General features: G+C 38.4%; 1 protein-coding gene across 2 annotated transcripts in view; it reads left to right on the top strand.

Annotated features, from left to right (window-relative positions):
* The window catches only part of LOC142421610 (transducin-like enhancer protein 1), an 87,055-nt gene extending 63,104 nt beyond the window's left edge, over positions 1-23,951 (top strand). For both annotated transcript variants that reach the window (XM_075526440.1, XM_075526441.1), the window contains exons 15-20: positions 8,320-8,569; positions 10,301-10,548; positions 12,532-12,679; positions 13,086-13,236; positions 13,703-13,779; positions 13,936-23,951. In XM_075526440.1, the coding sequence (XP_075382555.1) occupies positions 8,320-8,569; positions 10,301-10,548; positions 12,532-12,679; positions 13,086-13,236; positions 13,703-13,779; positions 13,936-14,043 (982 nt within the window). In that variant the 3' untranslated portion in view covers positions 14,044-23,951. The remainder of the gene's footprint in view (positions 1-8,319; positions 8,570-10,300; positions 10,549-12,531; positions 12,680-13,085; positions 13,237-13,702; positions 13,780-13,935) is intronic.
* Positions 23,952-25,449: the final 1,498 nt, after the last annotated feature.

Here is a 25,449-nt window from a genome sequence, read left to right as displayed (position 1 = left end):
TCCTCATCAGCCTTGTGCTCCAGACCCTTCACCAGCTTCCTTGCCCTTCTCTGGACACGCTCCAGAACCTCAATGTCCCTCTTGTAGTGAGGGGCCCAAAACAGAACACAGTATTCGAGGTGCGGCCTCACCAGTGCTGAGTACAGGGGCACGATCACTTCCCTAGTCCTGCTGGCCACACTATTTCTGATACAAGCCACGATTCTATTGGCCTTCTTGGCCACCTCGGTACACTGCTGGCTCATATTCAGCGTCTGTTGACCAACACTCCCAGGTCCTTTTCTGCCAGGCAACTTTGCAGCCACTCTTCCCCAAGCCTGTAGCGTTGCATGGGGTTGTTGTGGCCCAAGTGCAGGACCTTGCACTTAGCTTTCTTGAACCTCATACAAGTGGTCTCGACCCATCGATTCAGCCTGTCCAGATCCATCTGTAGAGCCTTCCTCCCCTCAAGCAGATCAACACTCCCGCCCAACATGGTGTCATCTCCAAACTCACTGAGGGTGCACTCAATCCCCTCGTCCAGATCATTGATAAAGATATTAAACAGAACCAGCCCCAATAGTGAGCCCTGGGGAACACCACTTGTGACCGGCCACCAACAGGATTTAATTCCATTCACCACAGCTCTTTGGGCCCAGCCATCCAGCCAGTTTTTTACCCAGAGAAGGGCACGGCCCTCACAGGCATGAGCAGCCAGTTTCTCCAGGGGAATGCTGTGGGAAACGGTTTCAAAGGCTTTACTGAAGTCCAGGTAGACAACATCCACAGCCTTTCCCTCATCCACTAAGTGGGTCACTTTGTCACAGAAGGAGATCAGGTTGGTCAAGCAGGACCTGCCTTTCATAAACCCACGTTGACTGGGCCTGATCACCTAGTTGTCCTGTACATGCTGCGTGATGGCGCTCAAGATGATCTGCTCCATAACCTTCCCTGGTACTGAGGTCAGACTGACAGGCTGGTAGTTCCCTGGATCCTCCTGGCCCTTCTTGTAGATGGGCATCACATTTGTTCTCTTCCAGTCAACTGGGACCTCACCAACTTGCCAGGACTGCTGATAAAGGATTGAAAGTGGCTTGGTGAGCACTTCTACCAGCTCCCTCAGTAGACTTCCTCATTCCCCCACAGACTTGCTTGTGTCTAAGTGGCATAGCAGGTCACTAACCATTTCTCCTTGTATTATGGGGGTCTTCATTCTGCTTCCTGTCTTCCAGCTCAGTGGACTGGGTACCCCGAGAACAACTGGTCTTACTATTAAAGAGTAAAGCAAAGAAGGCAAAGAAGTACCTCAGCCTTTTCCTCATCCTTTGTCACTGTTTCCCCCCGCATCCAGTAAAGGATGGAGATTCTCCTTAGCCTTCCTTTCGTTGCTAATGTATTTATAGAAACATGTTTTATTGTCTTTTATGGCAGTAGCCAGATTAAGTTCTAATTGGGCTTTGGCCCTTCTGATTTTATCCCTGCATAACCTTACAACACCTTTGTAGTCCTCCTGAGTTGCCTGCCCCTTCTTCCAAAGGTCATAAACTCTCCTTTTTTTCTTGAGTTCTAGCCAAAGCTCTCTGTTCGGCCAGGCTGGTCTTCTTCCCTGCTGGCTCGTCTTTCAGCACATGGGAACGGCCTGCTCCCACACCTTTTAAGATTTCCTTCTTGAAGAATGTCCAGCCTTCCTGGACTCCTTTGCCCTTCAGGACTGCTTCCCAAGGGACTCTCTCGACCAGTCTCCTAAACAGGCCAAAATCTGCCCTCCAGAAGTCCAAGGTAGCAGTTCTGCTGACCCCCCATCCTTACTTCTCCAAGAATCACAAACTCTATTTTTTTGTGATTGCTATGCCCAAGTCAGCCTCGAGCCAATACTCCCTACTCTCCACTTGATTTGATGTGTTCTGTAATGTTTCTTTGTGGTCTTGTTACTTGGACTGAGTCATTTCCTCTAAAGTGACTGCTTATCTTCATTGTAAGTGAGGCAAACCTAAAATTCCATAAACTGATCTGTTATCTTTCCATTGACAGCTTTAGAGTGATCTCTTGTTTTAGTCTTGGCTACAGCTAGCTAGGTGCTGTCTGCTACCTGCAGCATCTCTGAGTATCTCTTACCTACATCAGTCAAGTCTTGTATATTTTCTGTACAAAGTACATGGGTTATTATATAACGCAAACTAGTGGAGTACTCCTAGTTTATTTTCAAAATCTGCCTTTTCCTGTGCAATTAAGATGCTGCATTGAATTTGTTTTATGAGATGTGGAGTTTTAGTCTGAGTCTTGTTGCACTTGGTACAGAGAATTTTCAAACTGAGCTATTGAATCCCCAGCCATATGTGTATGCTCAGAACTGCCCATTTTTATCAGTGGTTATGCCAAGGGCTTTTTTTTTTCACCCAGCCCTTCTTCCAAGAGAAAATTAAGTTCCTTCCTTTGCAAAGGAATGGCATTTCTGATAGCACCCAGTTTTCTTTAACCCCTGTGTATTCTGAGGTCTGTTAATGACTAGCTTGTTAGAAAAATTAGTAGCTTCTTCAGAACCCACTCCTACTTGTCTATCTGCTTTCACCAAGGGACTGTTGTCTGGAAAGCTTGTCTTTTGCTTACCTTGTTTTGTAACTTGATCAACTGTAAGACTTTACTACCACCTTTTTGTGTTCCTGAATGTGAATCTTTTCATTTGGTTCTTTGCGAAGTCTAACCTTGTTAGCAGTGGTACAGATGTACTTGGGAAATTGGGTAGCAATTAACTAGAAAGTCAAAGTGTCTTCAGCAATTTCTTAATTATACAAATGAGCTAGTCTTTGCATTTGGTAGCAGGTTGTGGGTGGTTTGGTTTTTTTTCTTAAATTATTTCCTATGAGACTTTTCAGGTTTTTCATATTACTTTGATATTTTGGTGTACACACATGTGATCTCATATTAGTTGTTTTCTCTCTTCAGCTGTTTGTAGTTCAGTAATTAATTTTATGGACAAGGACTTGATATCTATATGTGTGTATGAATGTGCATAAAAAGTTTTTATATTCTTGGTTTCAAAGTTAATTCCCATCGGTAAATTGTTCTTTTCTTAGCAACTCTTCTGTTTTTGTGGGGTTTTTTGTTGTTTGTTCTCTTTCTTTTTTTTTTTTGTGGGGGGTGGGGTGTTCCTTCCAGATTGCCTTGAGCCATCACCTAATCAACAATTATCTTTCTCTTAGGTTGGGGGCAGGAAATCAATACTAGTTTTGGACATGGACATGTGGTGTCTGAGTCTTGCACTCTGTTGTTCTGATACATTTAACTATGCCCTGGACTATAAGTTCTTGGTGTGTTGCTGTAATCATGTTTTTTGCTTTGCATAGCCTTTCTAGCAAGGTACCTATTTAGCTTTTAGTCTTTAAGCTTTAGCTTTAAGTCATTAAGTTAATGTTCTTGTGGATTTCTCCTTGATGTGAACTACACCTTCTAATAGTTGGATTGTGCGCTGAACACAGATTTTCAAGCTCAGTGGTAAGATTTATGTCCACAGTATTGCTTCCCTGGGTCTAAAATTGTGAATTAATGGTAGCATTGACAACAAATGCATTTCTCAGTATTTTTTTTCAAATGTGGTTTTAATTGAAGCATGAGGTGTTAGACATCAGGAAGATCTGAAAATACACACTTCTCATTTTAGTAGGAGAGGGAAATTACATGTGGTAAAAGTTAACTCTTTCAACTTCTAGTTATAAGCCAACTTTTCTTTTGTGTTTTTGGAAAGGAATACTATACTGTTCTGGAATTGCTCAAGGCAAAAATTAAAAAGATTTCAGTTCTCCTGATCTTCACACTTGTTCAATGAACATACAATGAGGAATATTTTAAAGGAAGGCTAATTTTGTTATATTCTAGACTAACAGGTTGTTTTTTCCCCACCTTGTATCTCTGGATAGAATTATTTGATGACATGTATGAAGTTAAAGATTTTGTTATTTCTCTACAAATACCTTTATCCTTATTTCTTGGCATTTTGTCCTATATAATGAAACACCATACTCAGATACTCACTGTTTGTTGTGATAACTACAACTAAAAATAAGCTGGAGTACAAAGAAGAGCTGAAGGTAAAACGCACTTATCAGTAGAAGGAACTGTCTGCTTTTGTGTTTTGCAGTTGGGGTATTTTTGTGCTAGTTAAGGAATTCTGTTTGAATTGGAAGGATGAAGTGGAAGCTTTTTTTTAATTAAGGCATGGTACTTTAAGTAGGCAGGAATTGCATGCATTATATCAATCTGAATACTTAGAGTAGCTGGCAGTTAGGTAGTTTAGTTGATTTGCCATGTTGTTGAGCAGTGAATTATTATTCTGAACTCTCCTCAACGTGTCAGGTGATACTTACTTACTATATACTTACTTGATACTTATTTGGAAATTGGAGGGCCATAATTAGCAGATATAAGCTGAGAAACTGTGTTGTATTAGTATCACCTACTATGTTGTAATGTATAGGAACTCTGCAGGTTCTCAGCATTACTTTGACACGGATGGAGAGAAGTCTTTGGATGCAATAGATCAGAAGACTATTTCTGTTACTCAGAATATAATCATAAGTGACAGTATACTGTTTCTCAGAACTCTTTCCTAAATAAAAGGCATGCAAGTTTGTCTTATAACTGTTCTTTTCATGATATACAATTCATTACAAGTCTATATTTACATATTAATTGATATGAACTTAGCTTGTTTTATATTAAATTGTAATTGCATTGTATAAGAACTATTTCGCTGTGGTTGTTATCCCAACGTGAGGAAGGGCTATCTTAATGCTAACAGTCATTTGACCAAAGATGGATAATCATGGAACCCAGTCATTTCATAGAGGCAGAATGCTGTGAGAGAGACAGAAATCCATGATCATCACGAAGCTGAACAGCAGTTTCTGGCGTACGCTGTCAGTTCTAAAAGATCACTGTAAAAGGACAAAAATGCACATTACATTTTTGCAGTGTTACAGAATTCAGATGTCAGTAGAAATTTGTTGAGGAGAAAGATGGGTGTGCAAGGGGTGCCTATCAAGAAATACCTTGGGCTTTAGAGAACTCAAGAATTTACCAAATTTTACCATTGACTCTTAAGGTTGGACAACCAAAATGCTTGTCAGTTTTGAGAATTCAGGCCTGTGACTATATCTAGTACATTAAAAATTGAGTCATTTCTTAATCGCATGTAAGTACACCTACAGCTTTGTAGGTGTAGCGTTGGAAGTACAGTCCTCCCCAGAAGTAACAGAGTAGGCCCTCTGTCATGGTGACCTGATGGAGAGGTAGCCAAGGACAACAGTGATTGAGCTGCAAATAGTTGTTCGCAGTGCTGTCTCCAGTGATGCGTTCTTCTGGAGACAGAAGCTTTCCTTGTGTAGGGAGTGTCAGTCTTGCAAATGATGGAAGTTTTTTCAAAGTAAAAAGTATGTGTAATGAAAAGTTATGCCATAATACTGAGTAGATACAAGTTACTAGACCACATAAGTATGCTGACAGTGGTAATGTTAGCGTGACATGCCACACATCTTCAAGCAAACAGGAACATTTACTTTTTTGTGTGCTTGTCTTGGCAGGGGCAGAGGGATTTGGCAATGTGTAGCCATTTCTTTACACAGTGGATTGCTGATAACTTGCACTGTAGAAAAAGCTGTCTTGGCTTGTAAGAAACTATTGCTGGCCGGTTTGTTAGGCCCTCAAACTCAGTCATCCTGAGTCCTGACCAACCAGTCTTGGAAGCAAATGCCTGATCATGATGATAAAAAAAAGAGACTACTCTTATGATCTGTATAACCACACTTTAAAAACACGGGCATACTGGTAAAATTCTACAAGATTTAAAGTACACTGGGTAAATCTCTGGTGTTTCAGAGCAGAATAGTCATAGTAATTCTACAGTATGCATGAAGCAGTTGAAAAATTTTCCTATTGTCTCCCTCCCACCCCATCTCAGCAAGAACTGAGAAGCTGTGTGTATGCACAGAAGCATTTCAAAACACCAATTAGTTAGGTATTTTGAATTGAACAAAACATTTATGCTGTAACCTTCCATTAAAAAAAAATCAGGTACAAGTGGATTATTCATCTTAAACACGCTGGAAAAAATTGCTTAATACTTGCTTAATTGTTTTTCTTCTGTCCATGATAAAAGCAAGGGCAGGCTGAGACTTCAAAGTTGTGCAGTTCTGTGTACTCTTACTGCTAACAAATATTCTGCAACTGGCTTTGATCTGGAGCCCAGGATGGGGCCCAGCTTCTCAGCCTCTTAAGTGCTATGACTCTTTAGTTGGATTCTGTACCTGAACCTGAGCAGTTGTTCAGCCTCGAGCAGTCTTTGTTGCCACTCCTCTTCTGCTTCCCTTTCCCATCCTGTGTCTCATCTGTTTAGTGAATAACTACTTTGGGACAGTCCTGTCTCTAATACTTTTCACAGAAATGATACAGATTTCTAGTTAAGCCTTTATCATTGCTGTAATTCTTCATACAAAAAAGAGAAAGGGTCCCATGGGAGGAAATACATTTGATATACTGTGCATCTTGTATACATGTAAGGGAGTGAACTTTGCACTTCCTTTCTTATCTCGCATTTCCCATTCCTGACATTTCCACGACAAAAAAGATTTGTCATCTTTTGCACTCACTCATCCTCAATTTCTGAGTGTTCTCTGAGCAGGCTTTCAACTCGCATGTCCAACCATGAAACATGAATGAGGTACAGGAATTGCACGTACATGCTCTATTAATTTCTTCTTTGTTTAATAGCAGTTACTGTTAACCAGTTTTTACCCTTCCCTTCTGAGAAAACTGTGATATTACATGGGGTGAATGTTTCCACTGTTACCTTCCACACGAAAGAACTGCAGAGTTCTTTCACCTCTCCACTTCTCACTATTTTTTTTAAAGGAATATCTTCTGCTCTGCTCCTGGGCATGTTCAGTTGCTTTGTGATGTCTGTTATGAATCCAGGCATCTTGTTTGTTCCTTCCTTTCAAACTGTGCAATACTTGGAAACATGCAATAAAGTACTTTGAAAATACTAGCTCAGAGCTCAGAACAGAAGATTAAATTGAATTATCTATTGTTGGGTCCCTGGACGAGGGATGCAATACTAATACTTGAGCTACAGTGATTGAAGATTTCTGAGGAAGAAGGTACATTTGGAAAAGAAAGGGCAATTCTGAACACAAGAATATATTAGAAAAATAAAGGTATCACTAGGGAGACTGTAGCTCATTAGTAAAAAAAAAAAAAAAAAGGATACTCATATCTCACTATTTTTTATCCACTTTGGCCTCCTGAAGAATGCTGTTAATGTAACAGCAGCATCAAAAACATGAGCTATGGATGTGCTTGAAACAGAAGAAGCAAAAAAGGAGCTCACCAGTATAACAAAAAGAAGCCTTTTGCAGTAGTATTTTCATTATTATTTAAAACAAACAAAGAAAACCTCCTGGACCTGAAACCTTTGTTAGCTGCTATTTGTGCCCTGGTCCTTGAGTAGAGCTGACTTTAAACATTACAGTGAACATGAGGAAACAATTTTGTGTACCTTCTCCAAGGAGGAGTGTTTTTATTCAGTGCTAGGGTTCACTTCCTCAACCCTCAGTTTCCATATACTTGAAATCATGCACTGAATACAAATAAAAGGTGTTACAGAAGTGCCAAAACTACCTGGGAAACTGAGCCTTTCAGCTTTTCCAAAATACTTACTCAAGAAAACATAATTATGAGAAGATGGTATCAGCTTTCTAATGAAAGGTGTGTGCAACCACTCTGCATGTTTCTTTTTTTCTGTTTAAAGCACTAGTTACCAGCTGGAAAGAGAGGCATGTGAGCACAGCTGGTGCTGATGTTAAAGTTGAGGTGCAGAAATGGAGCAAAAGTTGAACTTTGGCTAGTGCTACTGCAAGGCAACAGGTGCAAGCCTCATGGAAGAAGGCTAGAGTAGTGCCTGGTGAGGGATTGCTGCTGCAGGACCTGGTGGTGCTGAAACTTGGAACTGCTGGCTAGAAACCAAGGGCTGAGAGATCTTTTGATTATCCAGGTGGCTGAGGGATAGCAGCCATGGCCTCGGTCCGTAGAGTTAAGGGTAGAATTTAGCGTGCTTCCCCACTGCATGAATACTTCAGGTGAGGCAAGCTGAAAATATCTATTGTGAATCCTTGTCTCCCTCTGAGGTTTCATGTACCTGTATTACTTGGCACTGTAGCTCTGATTTTCATGAGGAAAAGATTGGCAAAGAAATCAAATAAAAAAAATACTGTGTTTTTCTTGCGTTATAGTGCTGCAACTGGCTGACTTTTTTTTTTTTTCTTCTCTCTTCCTTCCTTTCCCCAAAAGAGCCTACTCCTTTCACGTTACTGCAGATGGTCAGATGCAGCCGGTTCCTTTCCCTCCTGATGCCCTCATCGGTCCAGGAATCCCCCGCCATGCCCGTCAGATCAACACTCTGAACCACGGGGAAGTTGTGTGTGCAGTTACCATCAGCAACCCCACGAGACATGTGTACACGGGTGGGAAGGGGTGCGTCAAAGTCTGGGACATCAGCCAGCCTGGCAACAAGAGCCCTGTCTCCCAGCTGGACTGTCTGGTAGGTGGACAGGAACTTGTGCACAAGGGTAGCCTCTCCTTGGAAACTCAATAAGGAAATAGCTGTCCTTGTCTGGATTTTGTTCATATTACAAGGAAATAGCAGGCAGTTCTGTTTCCTGCTTTACGTATTTAGCTGTCTTTTTTTTTAACACATAACAGGCGGAGTTACAGAGAAGAGTGCTGGTTTGTTAAGGGATAAATATCATCACTAAGGGTCAAATAACAGATTAGATAAGATTTCTGAGTAGAGACTCTACGTGATCCCCCCCCACCCCCGTCATGCTGATGTGTTGTGCATGAGTTTAAAAGGAACGTAGCCTGGCTTATGCAGGGCTGCAGAGAACCTTCCTAGGTGTTTCAGTCATACCAGGAGTGACAACCTCTTTTGTACGAGGGTAGTAACCACATAATGAAATAATGTGACAAGGTACCAAGGTCACTTTAAGTCTCACTGTGCTTTTGTTGGTGATCCACAAGTTACACATTTTGGTTGGTTGTTTTCACATCTGCAGGATACAAAAGGGACTGAATGTGGTAGTATAGGTAGCTGAAAAGCTAATTCAAAGAAGTTAACAGCTCAATAAAAGATGCTTCTCATATTAGAAGCAGCATAGACATTTGTGAAATGTTAACTGAGAAGACTTAGTGTCATAAAGCACAGTAATATATATTCTGTATGAAAATAATTCTAGCTTCAATATTGATCCAATTAAATGTGGTGGGTTGTTTGGTTTGGTTCTTTTAGCCGTTACCCTTTATTTACTGCTACCCTTATGTTAGTTGTCTAGTGGGAAAAGTATGGTTGAATATGTATTCTGTTCTGTGGCAGGTATGTGTCTGGATGCACAGTCCTAACTGCCTTGAGTTTAGCCGTGGAGCAGTAATGGCTGACTAACTAAGCCAACATTTCCACTGCACTACTTACTGCTCCTTTGCTGTGAATAAAAAAAAGGAAGTAGTAGTAGGAATGCTGTTGACTACTTCTTGCAGTGGCTTTTTGTATGTTTTGAGTTACAGATCTTAACCCTCCATTTCCTAAAAAACTGTTACCATGTTAATTTGGCAGCTGTTACAGAGAAATGGACATCCAATACACTTAAGGAGTCAACCTTGTAATAAGTGAAGGTTGAAATGTTTACCACCTCTAAATCTCCTGTAGTACCTCTCAATCAGCAATAGTATCACAAATGTGAAACTAATAATAAAAGTACGATAAGAACCATGTTGAACAGCAAAGGAGCAGTATGGGAATACTTAATATTTTAACTTTAAAACAGTGAATGCAAAATAGTATTTGAAAGAAAACCCCAAAACCTGAAGGGCATGAGACTTGAACTGCATTTTCATATCGGATTGCCTAAATGCCAATTGAAAGGTCATTTGCTTTAATATTTCTATTGTTGGTGACCTTAGCTGATGGAGTGCAGAAATGCAAGCTTACTTTGGCTCTGTTTTTGTGTCATGAGATGGAAGACTTGCCATTTGTCAGGTTTAAACCAGAGTAGACTGTGGCAACAGGAGTCTGCAGTTCAATTTCTGCAGCTGCAGTCTCTGGTTAGTGATGAGAAGTAGGCATTTGAAACCTTTTAGGATCTGCTCGTTCTTCTTCGGTACTTTGGTAATGGAAAAAATAGCATACTGTTTAAAACTTGGATGCAGTCAGAATCATATTAGTGGTCATTATTGGCAGGCATGTGTTAACATAACTGAGGTGATTTGTGTTGTACAGAACAGAGATAACTACATCCGCTCTTGTAAATTGCTGCCTGATGGATGCACCCTAATAGTTGGCGGGGAAGCCAGCACATTATCCATATGGGACCTGGCAGCACCAACTCCTCGTATAAAAGCAGAGCTGACATCCTCAGCCCCTGCCTGCTACGCTCTGGCTATCAGCCCTGATTCCAAGGTGTGCTTTTCCTGCTGCAGCGATGGGAACATTGCAGTGTGGGATCTGCACAATCAGACGTTGGTCAGGTGAGTCATTACTTGTTTACAGAAAACTTTAGTATAAGTTACTCTTTGGACAGCTACATAAATATTTGTCTCCCTGAATAGTGGTTCATGACAGCAAAGTAAATAGCATTTCTTATCCAAAGTTTGGATGCAGTTTGCATCCGAGTTGGGCAGAAACTAGTTTTGGTAGCTTCAACCTAGTCTTGGAAGATGCGCTTTCAGGGCGTAAAGGGTTGGTTCATAACTTACTGCAGTCAGTGTAAAAGTTCCTGTTGGTTTCAGTTAGTTGGGATTTGTCTGCAGGTTTCTACAAGCAGCATTTCTGCTGGTTGGTGGTTGATGTAGACTGAACGTGCCTTTTAGGGAACTCTGAGGTTTGTTCTTTTCCTTTGTCTTAAGCCTTGATAAGTAATAAAGAGAATTTTCCATTCTTATTTAGTGATGATAAGTAACAAAATTAATCTTACAAAAGCGGTTGAAGGTGTGGATCCCCTCAGTTCTTTAGGAAAGCATAAAGAACTGATGTTTGGTCATTCCTGAGAGAAAAGTATTTACCTTTTTGGGGGGAATTAGATCTCTAAAACTTTTAGAATGGGTTGCAAAGAGTATAATGAATGGATTGCCATGTAGATTACTTTTGAAATCTTTTGTTGGACCTTTGATTAATGAATATATTAGTGGAAGATTAAAGTGTCTGGCAGGTCAATATTCAGCATTAGTGCTATGACAGAGAAAGATAGATAGTGCCATGTGTCAAATGGCTCTTAGCAACTAAGTGTGTGGTTTACTAGAAAGTAGATTTTGGTTTATACTTACCAAAGTAATGGTGGCTTACAATATTATGAGAAGAGAGAGCCTAAATTGGGAAAGGCCATGATATTTTAAAAGTTCTGAACAAAAACACTGAAGAATCTGCTTAGTCTACTATGTTCCAATTAAATTTCCTGTATATCAATAATTAGCCTAAACTTATGTACAGAGAGTCGTATTAATCTGCATGCAGATTTTACTTTCTGTTGAACTTCTAGGTCAACAAAGAAGATTTTAGTTATATAAAATCTTCAGTTTGCCCTAGGCATGCTTAGTCTCTGTAAAAGTGCACTCTCTCCATCTATGACTGTCTTGCCTTTTGAATGTTTGCTGTAGGTGTTCCCACCACTTGCTGGCTGATCTTGCTAATTGATAACACGTGGAATTTTGAGACCAGAGCTCCAAAACAAAATGTGCCGCGTGACCTTTCTGTGGCAGCTCTTAGTGATTCATACCCTTCATTCTCAAGCTAGTTGTCTCCCCCCCCCCCCCCCCCCCGCCCTCTACCTTTCACATTGCGGCATAGGACTTTCCTAAAGCTAATTGCTGATGAAAAATGCACGAGCCTCAGAAGGTTTTTCCAAAGGATTAAGGAAAACTTGAGATGACCTTCTGGTTGCTGAAAGCTGAGAATTACTAATGAGAAGATTTTAAAACAAACTGCACCATTTGGATTTTTTGTGATCTCTTGCCACAGAGAATGCAACTTTGCTGACTCAGCAATGCTTGTGTTTAACTATCTGGATCTCTATCTGGATCCTTTCCTATTAATGTCTCTGCTTATTATTTATCATCTTGACTTGCAGCCAAAGAAAAATACAGAAGCTGTTTTCTGAAACTGGAGGAGTTCTGTTCCCTCAGCACTTGTTTTAATCTGAGTTGTCTTTAGTGCTTTTAACTATAGTTACTGTACTTGAATGTTCTCACAAGCTTTTCTTTTTGCTTTTCAAAACCTGATAGGAAATATTTGACTTTGTTCAGCTAGCCATGATGCAATTCATTTGTCTAGCACCTGGAAAATGTTTTTGTAATACTGTTGTATTTCTTGCTCAGTAAGAGGGAGGGGCTGATTTTTGCCCATCAGCAGACACAGAAGAGATGACACACACATACAGAGTCCAAAACTAACACCACAACAGCGTTTACCTTGAGCTCTGGCAGGAAATCATTATTCAATCTGGTTTGTTTTATCAGGCAATTCCAGGGCCACACAGATGGGGCCAGCTGTATTGACATTTCTAATGATGGTACCAAGCTCTGGACAGGAGGTTTGGATAACACTGTCAGATCCTGGGACTTGAGAGAGGGGAGACAGCTACAACAGCACGACTTCACATCACAGGTAACTGGATTTTCCTACAGCTTGGGGAGGGGGTGCGGTGGGAGGGAAACATTTAGAATGAAAGCTGAGATTGAACCCAGTGCAACTGGCAGATTGTTCCCTCTCTTCCTTTTGGCTGCTCACAACGCAATATTTTAGAGCTTTCATATGTTTAGCTTCCAGAACAAAATGATAGCCTGACACTACTCTCTTTTCCTATTCTTCTAAGTTATTGGGTAAGAACAGGGGTTGTTTAGTCACTTGAATTTTGAACAGCAGTCTTGCTGTTGAACTATGTGAATTTTATTTGGCCCTTCTCTCTTTCTCTCCCCCCACCACTTCCCAATTAATTTAACTACTGTAGGAAAAAAATAGAAAGTGTATCTGTAGGAAAAAATAAAAAGTGTAAATGTGGTTTAATTTTCAGATATTTTCCCTTGGTTATTGTCCTACTGGTGAATGGCTAGCTGTGGGAATGGAAAGCAGCAATGTAGAAGTGCTACATGTAAATAAGCCAGACAAATATCAACTGCACCTTCATGAGAGTTGTGTATTGTCACTCAAGTTTGCTTACTGTGGTAAGTTGCCCTGAACACAGAACTGGAGGTCAGGGCTCTAATTCATGCTTTGCTGATTACATATTACATAGTCATAGCTCATTTGATAGTCAAAACTTACTTAGTATCTCAGTTTCTTAAGTTATGAATAAATATCTCTGCTTTATGAATTCAAACATACTTATCTACAAACAGCCACCCATTTGTCTAAAGCCTGCTGTGAGGATTGATTTGTGTGTAAAAAAAAAAAAAAAAAAAAAAATAAAAGCTATTTCTATGTACAGAGTCTAGGGATTTCATAGTATGTAACACACTGCAAAAGCATGAATGTCCGCATTGATTGTAAGCCAAAGTACTACGTTCATTAGTGGTGAGAGCTTTTATAATGTTAATTAGTTAACAGATTTCATAGATGTGAGTTGAAAACCCAAAATCTGTCAGATGTCAGTTTCATATGTTTTCATAGTCCATGTGTTTTATATTCTAGGTAAATGGTTTGTGAGTACTGGGAAAGATAACCTTCTTAATGCATGGAGAACTCCTTATGGAGCCAGTATCTTCCAGGTGAGGATGATGATGCTTTTAAAGAAAAAACTAGAACACCCAGAGTCCCAAGAGTGGACTCAGATACACCTATGTGATCTACCCAAAATGGGATGCTGAGATGAGGGTAACAGACTTTTTTTAAAATGATGTAATATATTTCTATTTTTCTTCTAGTCCAAAGAATCTTCATCAGTGCTTAGCTGTGACATCTCTGTGGATGATAAGTACATAGTCACTGGCTCTGGAGACAAAAAGGCTACAGTCTATGAAGTTATCTACTGAAAAATATGATGGGGATATAACTTTTAGAAGTTGAACTGGGCCAAAATTGTTCTTAATTGTAGAAGCAGAAAGGTTTTGCCTTTTAAAAAGGAACAAAAGTATTGAGGTTCCAGACCTTGCCATGAAACTACTCCGATTTTTCAAAATAGAAGGCAACATCCAGCAAGTAAATATTGGCTACGTGGACCAAATGGAACACAGAGGCAAGATGGACAGATGTAGCCTAGGTTTTTGACATAGCTTTTAAAAGCCAAGTCTACTGAAGAATGTTGGAGCCTTTTATTTTTTTTTCTTTCTTTGTGACCTCATGCAAATTGTTCTCATTGCCTGAATATGGGGGATAAATACCTTTCTGTTCCTTGCAGTTCAAGTTGCATTCTGTCCTGTGTAGAGCAGTGGTATCTCAGATGAACTTGTTTCCTGGTTTTGCATCTTGTGATATGTTTTTGTATTTTTGTTGAAGGTCAAACATTTGTATAAATTGTAAATATATTTAGTTTATTACAGTAAAGGCTTTAGTACCAACAACCAGTCTTCCCCCCTGCCCCCTTCCTGCCCACCCTGCTTATTTAAAATTAAAAACCTTTTGGGGATATACGTACCTTTTTAGAAGCAAAAGCAAACACTATGTATAGTTTGAAAATGGTGTCTTATTCTTTATAACTCTTCCTAGATTCCTTTATCATACTTCAAAGTAGTTGTTTTGACATATTAGGGTATCAAGTCCAGTAGATACTGTCTTGTGCTACAGAAAACTTAAAAGGCAATTTTGTACTAATAATAGTGTAAATATAAAAATTGAACATTTCATAAAGTTGTGCAGTTTATTTTAAGTTTATTCTGATGTCCCATGTATATGTTCTTTGGCAGATACAGTAATATGTGCCTGATCATAACTCATTTGGTCATTTCTTTAGAAGAAGAGCTGACTTCCCTCTCCTTTCTCCCCCAGCTGAACAGAAATCATGTGAGACTACATTTCAACTAAGTACATCAGAGCCTTTATTCATTAACTGAGGATGTCTATGATTAAACAAAGCTAGATAAGTTGCATCCTTCATATTTTACAGAGAAGTGGTAGTTAATGACCATTTCCTTTTTAATGTCTTGTCTATACTTAGATACTCAGGTAAATTTAATTAAATTACCAAAAGTGTGAGTTTTACAGGGGATCACTTAAACAATGTTAAATACTTGCAGGGCTGCAAGTGAAGTGAATTAACCTAAACTAAGTTAAACTCGCTTCTTAATTTCTTGTGAGAATATTGACAAAGGAATATTTTGATTTTTAACTAATCCACTGTACAAATTAATTAGAATTAATTTTCCTGAGTGTCCCATGTTACGCAGGCCTATAGGCTCTATGTTTTCATACTGAGCAATCTTTGAGTCCTTTCCACTGTCGCATCAGTGTGTGACATCTGTGAAGAGCCATGCTAAGCAGCCAGTTACCAAAGCTATGCATCTTCAAATCAAGTTTTCTTGGTCTACTCAAGAGAAATACATGAGGAGAGAATGTGTATGTTTTATTCTAGTTATATTTTTTCAGATTAACAAGTTCTACTACTGTGTGCTAGACAAACCTAGCTATTGCACCAGTGAGGGCCATACGTTTCCTACATTCTGTAATTTAATTAGAATTTCTGTTGCTAATGGAGAGTACCGATGAACAGAAGGATATCTTTGAACAAATAATTCAGATAACACAAACTGGCAGACAGGTTAAGACTCATCTGTGAAGAGCTGCTTTCTCATTTTGCGAGCATTTGACAATGACCTATATCCCTGGTCTTTCAAAGACACGTAACTAGGAATAAATAAGTTTGACTGGCAGATGCATTGACTGGATAGGGGATTTCTCATCTGGGGGCAAATTTTCTCTCAATTTCCAGTATGAAGAGACATCCATTTTCTTTTCAATTTACATGACCATTCTACTAAAACCATGTTAGAGCACCTAGAATTGTAATAGCCTTAATACCTTAACTTTGCATTTGGAATGTAAAATGTTAACCATTCAGGATAATCTGGTTTCCTAGACATTTAAAATTAGTGTTCTATCCATATGTATCTATATCTTTGTCTATTGCTGTGTTGTGAATATCTATCTGTATGAAAATGACAGACCAGCTTAGGTGGTGGTCATGTTCCTTTCACACATAGTGAGGCAAAAAGCAGAATCATCAGAGTTTTCAAAGAAATAATTATATTTGCTACATTGAAATACTGTGAAGTGCTATGCCATTTTAAAAAGGGAAAGTTTAAAAAAACTCTATGTACTAGATTATTTGATTTTTACCTGACCCTGTTTTCATATTTAAGTTTTTCTGAACATTGACTCTGCCAATGATCATTGACTTTGTTTAGCAGCACTGGCAGATTTCCTGTAGTTAGGAACATTTGGATTTCTTCCAAACTACTATCACCTTGGCTTTTACTTTGTAGGTGTTCTTTTGCCTTTCTTAAAAGTTCATATCAGAGAAACCAAGAATGCAAGTATTCTAACACATTCATGTAACTTTTAAAAAAATGTACACATGTATATAATGGATCTGCTATAAATTGCAACATAGTGATTGTTAGTAAGACCACATTCTTGGCAATCAGGAGGTTCAAAATCATAGTGTCAAGAAAATCATTAAATACCTTGTCTTTTCTTGTTAGCTTCTAGAATGCACAGTGAGTCAGAGCAGTTATGGAATTGGACATTATTTATGCATGTGAATGAGTTTAATCATATGTACCATATGTTTCTTGGTTGTAATTAAGAAATTACTTCTTTTTTTTCCCCAGTCAGATCTACTTTAAGCCTTGGGTCTGAAAACTTGGGGACACATCATACAATAGTCCTCTTAATTTTTTGTTTCAGATTTCACTTACAGTTTATGAAACTTTTTTTTCATTTGTCAAACAGTAAAGCCTATTCCACCAGCAGATGTAATTTTTAATGAAAAGATACATTTGTTGAAATCTTGGCATGTCTGTCTACGCTGTTACCTACAAGATTTAAAACTTGTAGAGCTTAAAACTTCTGTAAGTTCTTATAGCCCTTTGTAAAGTAGTGGGTGGAAATAATTGCATATTGCACGAAGAAACAGACCAACCCAGACCAGCAGTAACAGAAAACGCACTGGGAAAAGCACATGTAAAAAAGAGGTACAGCAATAACTATGGTGTAGGTAATTAATTTTTTTTTGTCAATTTAATTACAATCCTAAAAGATTCCTTTGATTAGCCCCTTTCTGGGACAGTCTTTGTTTGCTGGGTGGCCCTCAGTATTCAGAGATGTCTGAATGCCACTCTGGCAAACACCAGTGCCAGAGAGAAGCAGGGAGTCCTTACAAATGACATATTGGATGTCAGTGCAAACAATAACTGATGAAGAGGAGATTTGTGGTAATACCAATTCAACTGAACAAAATCCTTTGCCAGCTCTAATATGTATATTTTGTATATTATGTGCACTAGGCATAACCTTTTATAAATCAATTGTGCAGAAAATCATGATATTATTCCACACAATGCATTTGTTACTGTGTCAGAGTACCTCTTGTTGATTATAGTTCCAAGCAAAGATAGTTCCCCACGTCAACCCACGAGCTGCTGGTCCTTGAGAGAGAATTTTCATCCGCATTAATTCTTTTAAACTTGTCCGGCATTTTATAAGCTTTTGTTCTTTAAAGGGAAGAGGGAGCACAAGATTAACATGAGGTTCATAGACTGTTAAAATAAAAGTGTTATTTTTTAATATAAAAGTAGAATCTATCATCTAGTCACGTGCATACATTTGTGTATAAACGATTGACCATGATTTTTCTGTCGCATCTTTGCATTGGTGGTGCAGCTAGAATTTTTAGAAGCGTCTAAGTTACTTAAGTAACTTAAACCCAGATTGACAAATTGATTTTTTTTTTGTGTGTGTGTGTATGTGTTTGGGTTTTTTTTTGTGGAAAGACTGCCCCACTTATAAGCCTGTGGGATCATGTAATCTAGGTAGAGTAGTCCTTTATATTTTCTTTTATATTGGTGCAATTTTGAGTCGATGGGGAAGTTCCACCATTCTAGTGATTAAGAAAGGTGGATTTTAATGTTTTCAGGCTAAGGAAGAGTACTGAATTCAGATTTCGCACTACTGATAAAGTGTTTACCCCTTAAGCCACTTCACTGGAGAAGCTGGACTGGCTCCAACTGTGCTGTCTCTTTGAAGGATTTTATTTTTTTTCCTAGTACAGGTGCATAGAAAGAATGTGAGAACGTAGGTCTATACAAGACTTGAGTCATGGTGTCCTGCCAGAGAGAGATCTTTTATTATGGAACGGGAAAGATGAAGAAGCTCAGAGTAGGACCTGATCAACACCAGAATGAAAGAAAGAGTTCATGGCAGGGAATACATGGAGAGATGAGGGAGAATGGGAACATACAGAGACATACATTTTAGTGGTAGTCTAACATGTAATCTACAAAATTCACCTAGAATGAGATTCCAGTATGCAATTTCACTGACTTCTATTTCTCTGTAAAGTTGTTCAGATGTTTCTGCATAGTAATTCAAGGACATCTGAGCTCTGTATTGGAACTGGAAGTGGGCATTTCTTTGACGTCCATAAGCAGTCATCTAATCCTAAGAGGAAAGAGAGTTAAATCACAGCCAGTTCTCAACATTTCCCATTACCTCATATTTTTGTAGCTCAAGATCAGCTTTCCAGCAATTGATAATCCCATTTTCAGCAACATGCTCCCAGATGTCCTATTGCAGCTTAAGTGCTTAGTGCAGTGTGGTAGATTTTGCTAGGGAAACCAGACATGTAGGAACTGGGTGCTTTAAAAATCTGCCCTGTGGGTCTAGCTTACTGATGTTTCTGAGAAGTTTACTCAGAATTTCCTTTCAACTGTATAGGAGAGCTCAAACACTCACTTAAACATTTTCTAAACCAGCAAAAACTGTTCTTTGAACACGCTTTAAGCACATGGGGGGGTGTTTGCTTTTTTTGTGTTGATTTATTTCATTTTTTTCTTCTTACATAATTTTGAAAAAAATCTATAAATTGAATACAACAAGAAAACATGAAGGGAAGTAAGAATGACTGAATAATTGTTTTCAGAGGGCAGAGGTTCTTAAAGATGCTATATCTCAAAACAAAAGAACCTATTGCTTCTATGATATATTAATTCTTCAGAGAGCTGGATTTGTGTTTCCTTGGAGCTAGAGTACTGTTCTCAGAAAACTGAATACAAAAAAATTGGTGGTGTGGGGACCAATGTTAGTTATAATTTTCAGATCTGAGCAGAGTTGGTTTTTTGGGTTTTTTTTGGTTTTTCTTCCTTTCCATATTCTTTATTGCCAGGTCCCACAGTTCACTCCTAGAAGCTGAACAACAGGCTGTGCCCTTTCTGGCTCATGGATTAGTAAGAATTTTGTTGCTAACAAGTCTGTTGGTGATATGTAGACTACAGGAAAATCTGATTGAATCTTTTAGTGGATAGCTGTATAGATAATATCAACCAGTGTATGTTGTTGTAATTTCCCTTACTAAAGCAAGCACCCAGAGATAAGATAGCCTCATTGTTCCATACTCATACTTTTATTGTTTGTGAAATTGCTGATTGCTGTACTTGACTCGCCATAGAAAAATTCTGAGGTGACTTCTGAGGTAAAATTTAAGTTTTGAGATCTTTCCTCTCCTAAAATTTAACATGTGATTTTGCCCACAATAAGGTTATGTTGATTCATAGAAGAGATGCTGCAAGGAGCACTAGACAGTTGGTATTGCGTAGAGCTTGGCAAGGATTGCCTTTGATATGTTCACAGTACAAAGGTATAGTATCTCTTGAAACTCGTTTCTATCTCTGTTTTCTGCCAGGAATGAGTTAGAGGCGAAGATAACACATAGTTTGGAGATTAAGTAATGAAACATACTGTTACCATTATCCATTTTGTATACGCTGTCATTAGCATAGAAAGTGGAGATGATAGCTTGTAACTGCAAATAATAAATGCTGGTTTTCCTTCAAGGACTGATTTTAATGGCAGTTTAAAAAAGTTAACAAGCAGAATGAAGGAGTCATAAATGGCAGTTAACCCATAGTGTTGGGAAACTTAGAAATAACTTGTTACTTTCCTGGTAATGAGCCTAATTTGTTTAAAATAAAATCCATCTGTTCATTTCAGTCTTTGTCCCACTTCCTTACATCAATCCATAGTGGATTACCCCATTACTTTAAAAATTGGCTGCAATTATGATAGGCTAATAACTCTTATTTTGTGGTTTGCTGTAGCAAGATATTTTGGAGAGCAGCAAAGCTTCCCTTTATTCTTAAAAAATATCTGCTATTGTTGTTTTTTGCAGTTGCACCTGAGTATTTTCTTAATTAGGTTTCAAGTAAATATACAATCTGATGGCTTTGCAAATTCAAAATATTTTTGATTGTTGATGAATCAGCCAAACGCTGCTGTTAAGTATGTAAATTACCTTAATGTCAGTTTGGTATTTGCTTAGCATGCCATGCATGCAACAAAACTTTGGAGTGATTCAACTTTTGTGGCCACGTTAAATTTACTTCCTGGAATAAGTTTCCTTTTTCATACAGGGACCAGTTTACTACTGTGCTCCCCTGTGTTTCCTCCTGAATATGTATTAGTCCTCTAGAGATGTTTTAATGCGTTATACATACATAATGCTTCTACCTTTCTCTGTCTTTCTGATTGTTAATTATGTGAGATGTGTATTTCTGACACCAGTTGAGTGAATATTTGCGAATCTATGATATAATTGAGTTTTCGAATGTGTATTTCAAGAAGTTTATAGACTTGTATAGAGAAATCATTAATTTTCATTTGTTAAATTCAAGATTCTCAAGTCCTGATACTCTTTTGTATTTTTATCAGTGAATCTGTTTAAGGAAGTACTTCTGGTTTTTGAATGGTTTTCATAGCTTTTTTTATTTGTTTTATGTAGACACTCTTCTTTGTTGAGTGCAAGTTATTGACCTGGTACTCTATTTATAATTCTGCCTGGTTCTTCAGTATTTTATCTAGCTGTAACTTATTAAAAACCACAAATATGAAATGGGGATATTAATGACAAGTGGTTTAAATGTGAGAGTTTCAAAATGCATGTTAGAATATTTCAACACTTTGTTCACTGTAATTTTACATTTTTTCATTACTCAAGTAATTAAAAAAAATCCTTAGGGTTGAATTATAGTAAAATTTTATACATCTCAGTACTAATTTTTTCTCCCAGTGGACAGCAATAATTTAGATGGGATTGTTTTTACTCTACCTAATTTATTCTTATTGGGGGGGAGGGGAAAATATTAACCTTGCAAATTTTGCTAATTATAATAATTTCATGAATATTGTTCATTGTTTTTAATAATCTCCATGACTTCAGAAACTAGTTCTATATTTTGAAGAAAAACATACAGATATACAGGGTTCTGTAATAGAATGTGTTTACAGTATTTATCCCCTGGGTTTGCTGTAATAGTAAGGGGAAGTACAGTGACAGATATAACTTGCAATAGTTGCTAGTGTTATGTGCCTTTGAATCATTTTCTTTAATTCCTTTTTTTTTTTATATCTTAGGTGAAGGTTAGCAGCTTTAAATCAGTTTCATTTCTATTAAAGTGGATATGGTGATACATTCTTAGAGCTTTACTAGTTTTACTAACTTTAAATAATTTTAAACCTGTAAGGTAAATGGTTGTATGGATGGTTTGAACTGATCATAGACTGTTCAGTTTAACTTTTTAGGTTTCAAGCACTGCTAGAATAGAGGGAGAACTTACCAGTCATATTTGGCTTTTTGTTTTATGCTTTCATTTTGTACTATATAGGATCAGTGGGACTTTCTTACCACAATAGGTGTGCTCACTGTAGTGGCTTTTTTAAATGTTCCCATAGTTTGCACTGTATGATTCATTTGAATCTAGGTTACAAATCAATCCCTTCCTGTAGGCATCTGCTTTGTACCTTGACAAGTATGAAAATAATCAAAAATATCACTGTTTGACAGTGAGACTGTATATTTCTCTGTTTCTGAGTGTGAATAACGTTTAGCAAGGCTTGTCTAGTTAAAAGGCAGTTAAACTAGTAATCATACATGATCTGTGTTTAACTCGTTTGTAGAAAAAGTGCTACAAAGTGATATGTGGTGATAACAAATTGAGAAAGAAAAGAATATGAAATTCAGATAGCAGCTTGAATGATTTGCTGTTAGCATGGGGCCCAATAACACTACAAAGCTATAAACTCTGTCTTTCTAGATTGCCCAGTTAGGTGGCAGAGATGCAATTTGTCTTTTCTGAAGCTGCCTGCTGCTTGCTAGCTCCATCTCCTGTCACAGCCTATTAGCTCTCCAAGAAAATTGGTGGGAAATTGCCTGCAGATTGTAGGAAATTGCATCTCCAGGCCCTGGAAAAAACGTAGGATAGCACAACACTGATCCTCCCAGAGCAGCTATTAATACAGCAAAAGCTGACCTTTGGCATGGTGTGAAACGGCTTTGCTATTTGCTGAATAAAGACTGTATTATGTGTGGTTGAAGGAGGGTACAAATTATTATCCTAGCTATGCTTGTAGCCGGCCTGCTCCAGGAAGCTTAAGTGTTAGTGATGGGTTTTGCTGCCCCCCACTCCTTCCCATGGGAAGATGGGAAATGAGATGTTAGAGCCTTATCCAGAAATTTCGTTGTACAGATGGGCAAAAGCCACCATGTTTTTAAATGACGTTAGTACATACGAAATTCAAAGGTTTAGTGACAAAACTGAAAGGTATTTTACGAAGCTAATCGCAAAAAAATTGGTAATTGCCTCTGCTTGGTCTAGCCTTGGTCAGAGTAGGAACAACTTTTTGGCTGTTTCGTTCTATGTGTATATCCGTAATAAACATTTGATTTTGGAGCAGTTACAGTGAAATGGAAGTGATTTATACTGTAACTGCTGAGTGTAAAAGTCATGGGACACATTAGTTCTGATAGATTTTAGCATTAAATTCCTTGCTGCTAGGAAACTCACCTCTTTCTTGTTTAAACAAATTCCCATGTGTTCTTTATGGTGTGATATGCAATGAGTTTCATCCTCTGTCATTTCTACTAGAGCTACCTTTCTAATCTTGTACTTTACCTCAGTTTTATAGGGCCTTTCAATAAAAGAGTCAACTTTTCCATGAATCCTGAGAGAGGAGATATGTAGAATTAGTTTGCAACATAAAAAATAAATGCCAACATTTTCTTTGAGCTTGCAATTGTACTTAGTTGGTTCAAAGCCTCCCGAGGAAGATACGTGTGTGAATCGGAATGATGTATTGATCAGAAGTGAGCGTGGGGAGGGCAGCAGCAGGAAAAAAGTGATTTTGCAATCAAGAGCATTGCTGTTTTCAAACTCAGCTGAGATCTGTTGGCAACTGGCAGCTGCCCAGGGATCTGAGTGAAATCAATATGTTCATTTCCTATTGTATTAGTGTCCACTGATGTAAATGAGCTGACAAGGCTTACTAACACTCAAACAACTGATTAGAGAAAATTAGTGGCCTGCCTTACAGAGTTGAGGCAGAGGAGCTGAGCATAGGGCAGCATGACAAAACAGGTACTGCTTGTAGTTCAAAGCACAGCCGAAGGGAATCAATAGCACTTCATGTTACAGGGCTCTCTGGGCCCCAGTTTTGAATTCTTATGATCATGCATGCACACGTATGTCGATCTGAAATGCTAATTTGTTGAGGCATTGTCTTTCTAAATTAGTTATAGCACCTTTTATGGAAGTTACGCAGTTTAGTGCTGTGTGTCTTTTCTTGTAAAACACAAATACAGGAACAGAAGAGCTATGGTGCTTGAGCCTTTATTCTGTATTTACAATAGCTGTTCATCTTCCAAGCTATTACATACTAATGCATTCTCAAAATAAACCTTGCCATTTAGTAACAAACTTGGGTTTTTTGTACAGTGCAATACTTACATTGGAATGAGCAAAGAACATTTAGAGGACACACAAAATCTGCCCCGTTTAGACGACACAGAAAATCTGCCCTGGCTAATTGCTGAATTTGCCTTCTTTTGTAACAAACAAACTAACTAAATTAAGCGATACAGTATCCAGAAATTCATTTCTCCCGGCTGATGGGATTATGAACACTGTTACCTGCATGCCTACTCTGGCTTTAATGAGGCCAAACCCATTATTCTACACAGAGCAAGAAGGTAACAAATCATTCTTGTACGAAAAGAAGAAGCTTCTTGTCATAAATTCAAAGTTGCAAGCTCTTGCTTTGTTATGGAAAGAACAAAAATTCAGACTGGGCTGTGAAGGATTTGGAGTGCACCAAATGCTGCTCTGGATAGTTGGATGGTTTAAGAGAGGGTGGGTGGGGAAAAAACAACTCGGACAAACCATTTCTCAGCCAACGCTTAATGAATGGAAAAGATGTGCAAGCCATAAGCAGTACCCTTCATCCTTTAACAGCTTATGAGCTCCAGCAAAAGACAGGACACTAAGCTGTGCTTGCTTTCTTTTTCTGTAATTGGTTCAAAGAGAGTTTATTGTCAATCTAAGTTCTGGTCACTCTGAGTTTGGTCAGGCCATGTTTTTCATATTGCATAAATACAGCCAATAACACATCAGAAAAACAAAATCTGAGTTCTTTAATCTGCCTGACGATTTTTTTTTTTTAATGATGCCTTCCTGTGTAACACGTCTCACTTGCCACACTAGGAAAATGCAGGGTTTTTGCCTGTCTTTGTTCAAATTTCCAATATTCCAAATGTCATTAAATCATTCTAATTTACTGCAGTATCCTGTTGAATATCAAATGTTTTGCTGGTGTCATTTTTCCTAGCCCCAGCAAAAATTTTTTAACTATGAATAGTTCATTGTACCCGGAATCATATTCACAGTCATTCATTGAAACAATTCACAACATTTTTTCAAGTTGTCCATCAATGGCTTCCACTGGGTGTTTAATTTTAATGAACTAGTTGATCTGAGCATTCCTGGGCTCTACCAAAATATCCTTTATCCTGCAGCATACCTTTCTGATACTCCAGCTGAGAGTAAACCAACCTAGTCCCCACCATTTGCTCTTAAAAACCCAATGCTATGAGACAAAATCCTATAGTGCTTGGTCCAGTTAGTCAAAGAGCTTATTTTTCTATGAATTATCCCAAAGCTTTTCTTTATACTCTGATAAAGGTTCAGCTTTCTGCTTATAAAAAGGCACTAAGCAGGCATATAGCATGACCACAGCCCTTCTTAAGGCTTTTGGTGCTGGCACGAGGTGGGGGGCAGGTTGAAATAGGGAGGGGGGGAAGATGAAGAGCGAGGCCTCCTTTTTGACCAGGTTTTTCTCATTAGTGCTCGGCTGTGAGGTGGGAGAGGCTGGTGAAGCGTGTGGCCTCAAGGACAGGGCCA

The sequence above is a fragment of the Mycteria americana genome, chromosome Z (genome assembly GCF_035582795.1).
Source record: "Mycteria americana isolate JAX WOST 10 ecotype Jacksonville Zoo and Gardens chromosome Z, USCA_MyAme_1.0, whole genome shotgun sequence".
NCBI classification, from domain to species: Eukaryota; Metazoa; Chordata; class Aves; order Ciconiiformes; family Ciconiidae; genus Mycteria; species Mycteria americana.
Note: the sequence above shows the minus strand (reverse complement) of the source record. Positions and strands in the feature narration are given on the sequence as shown.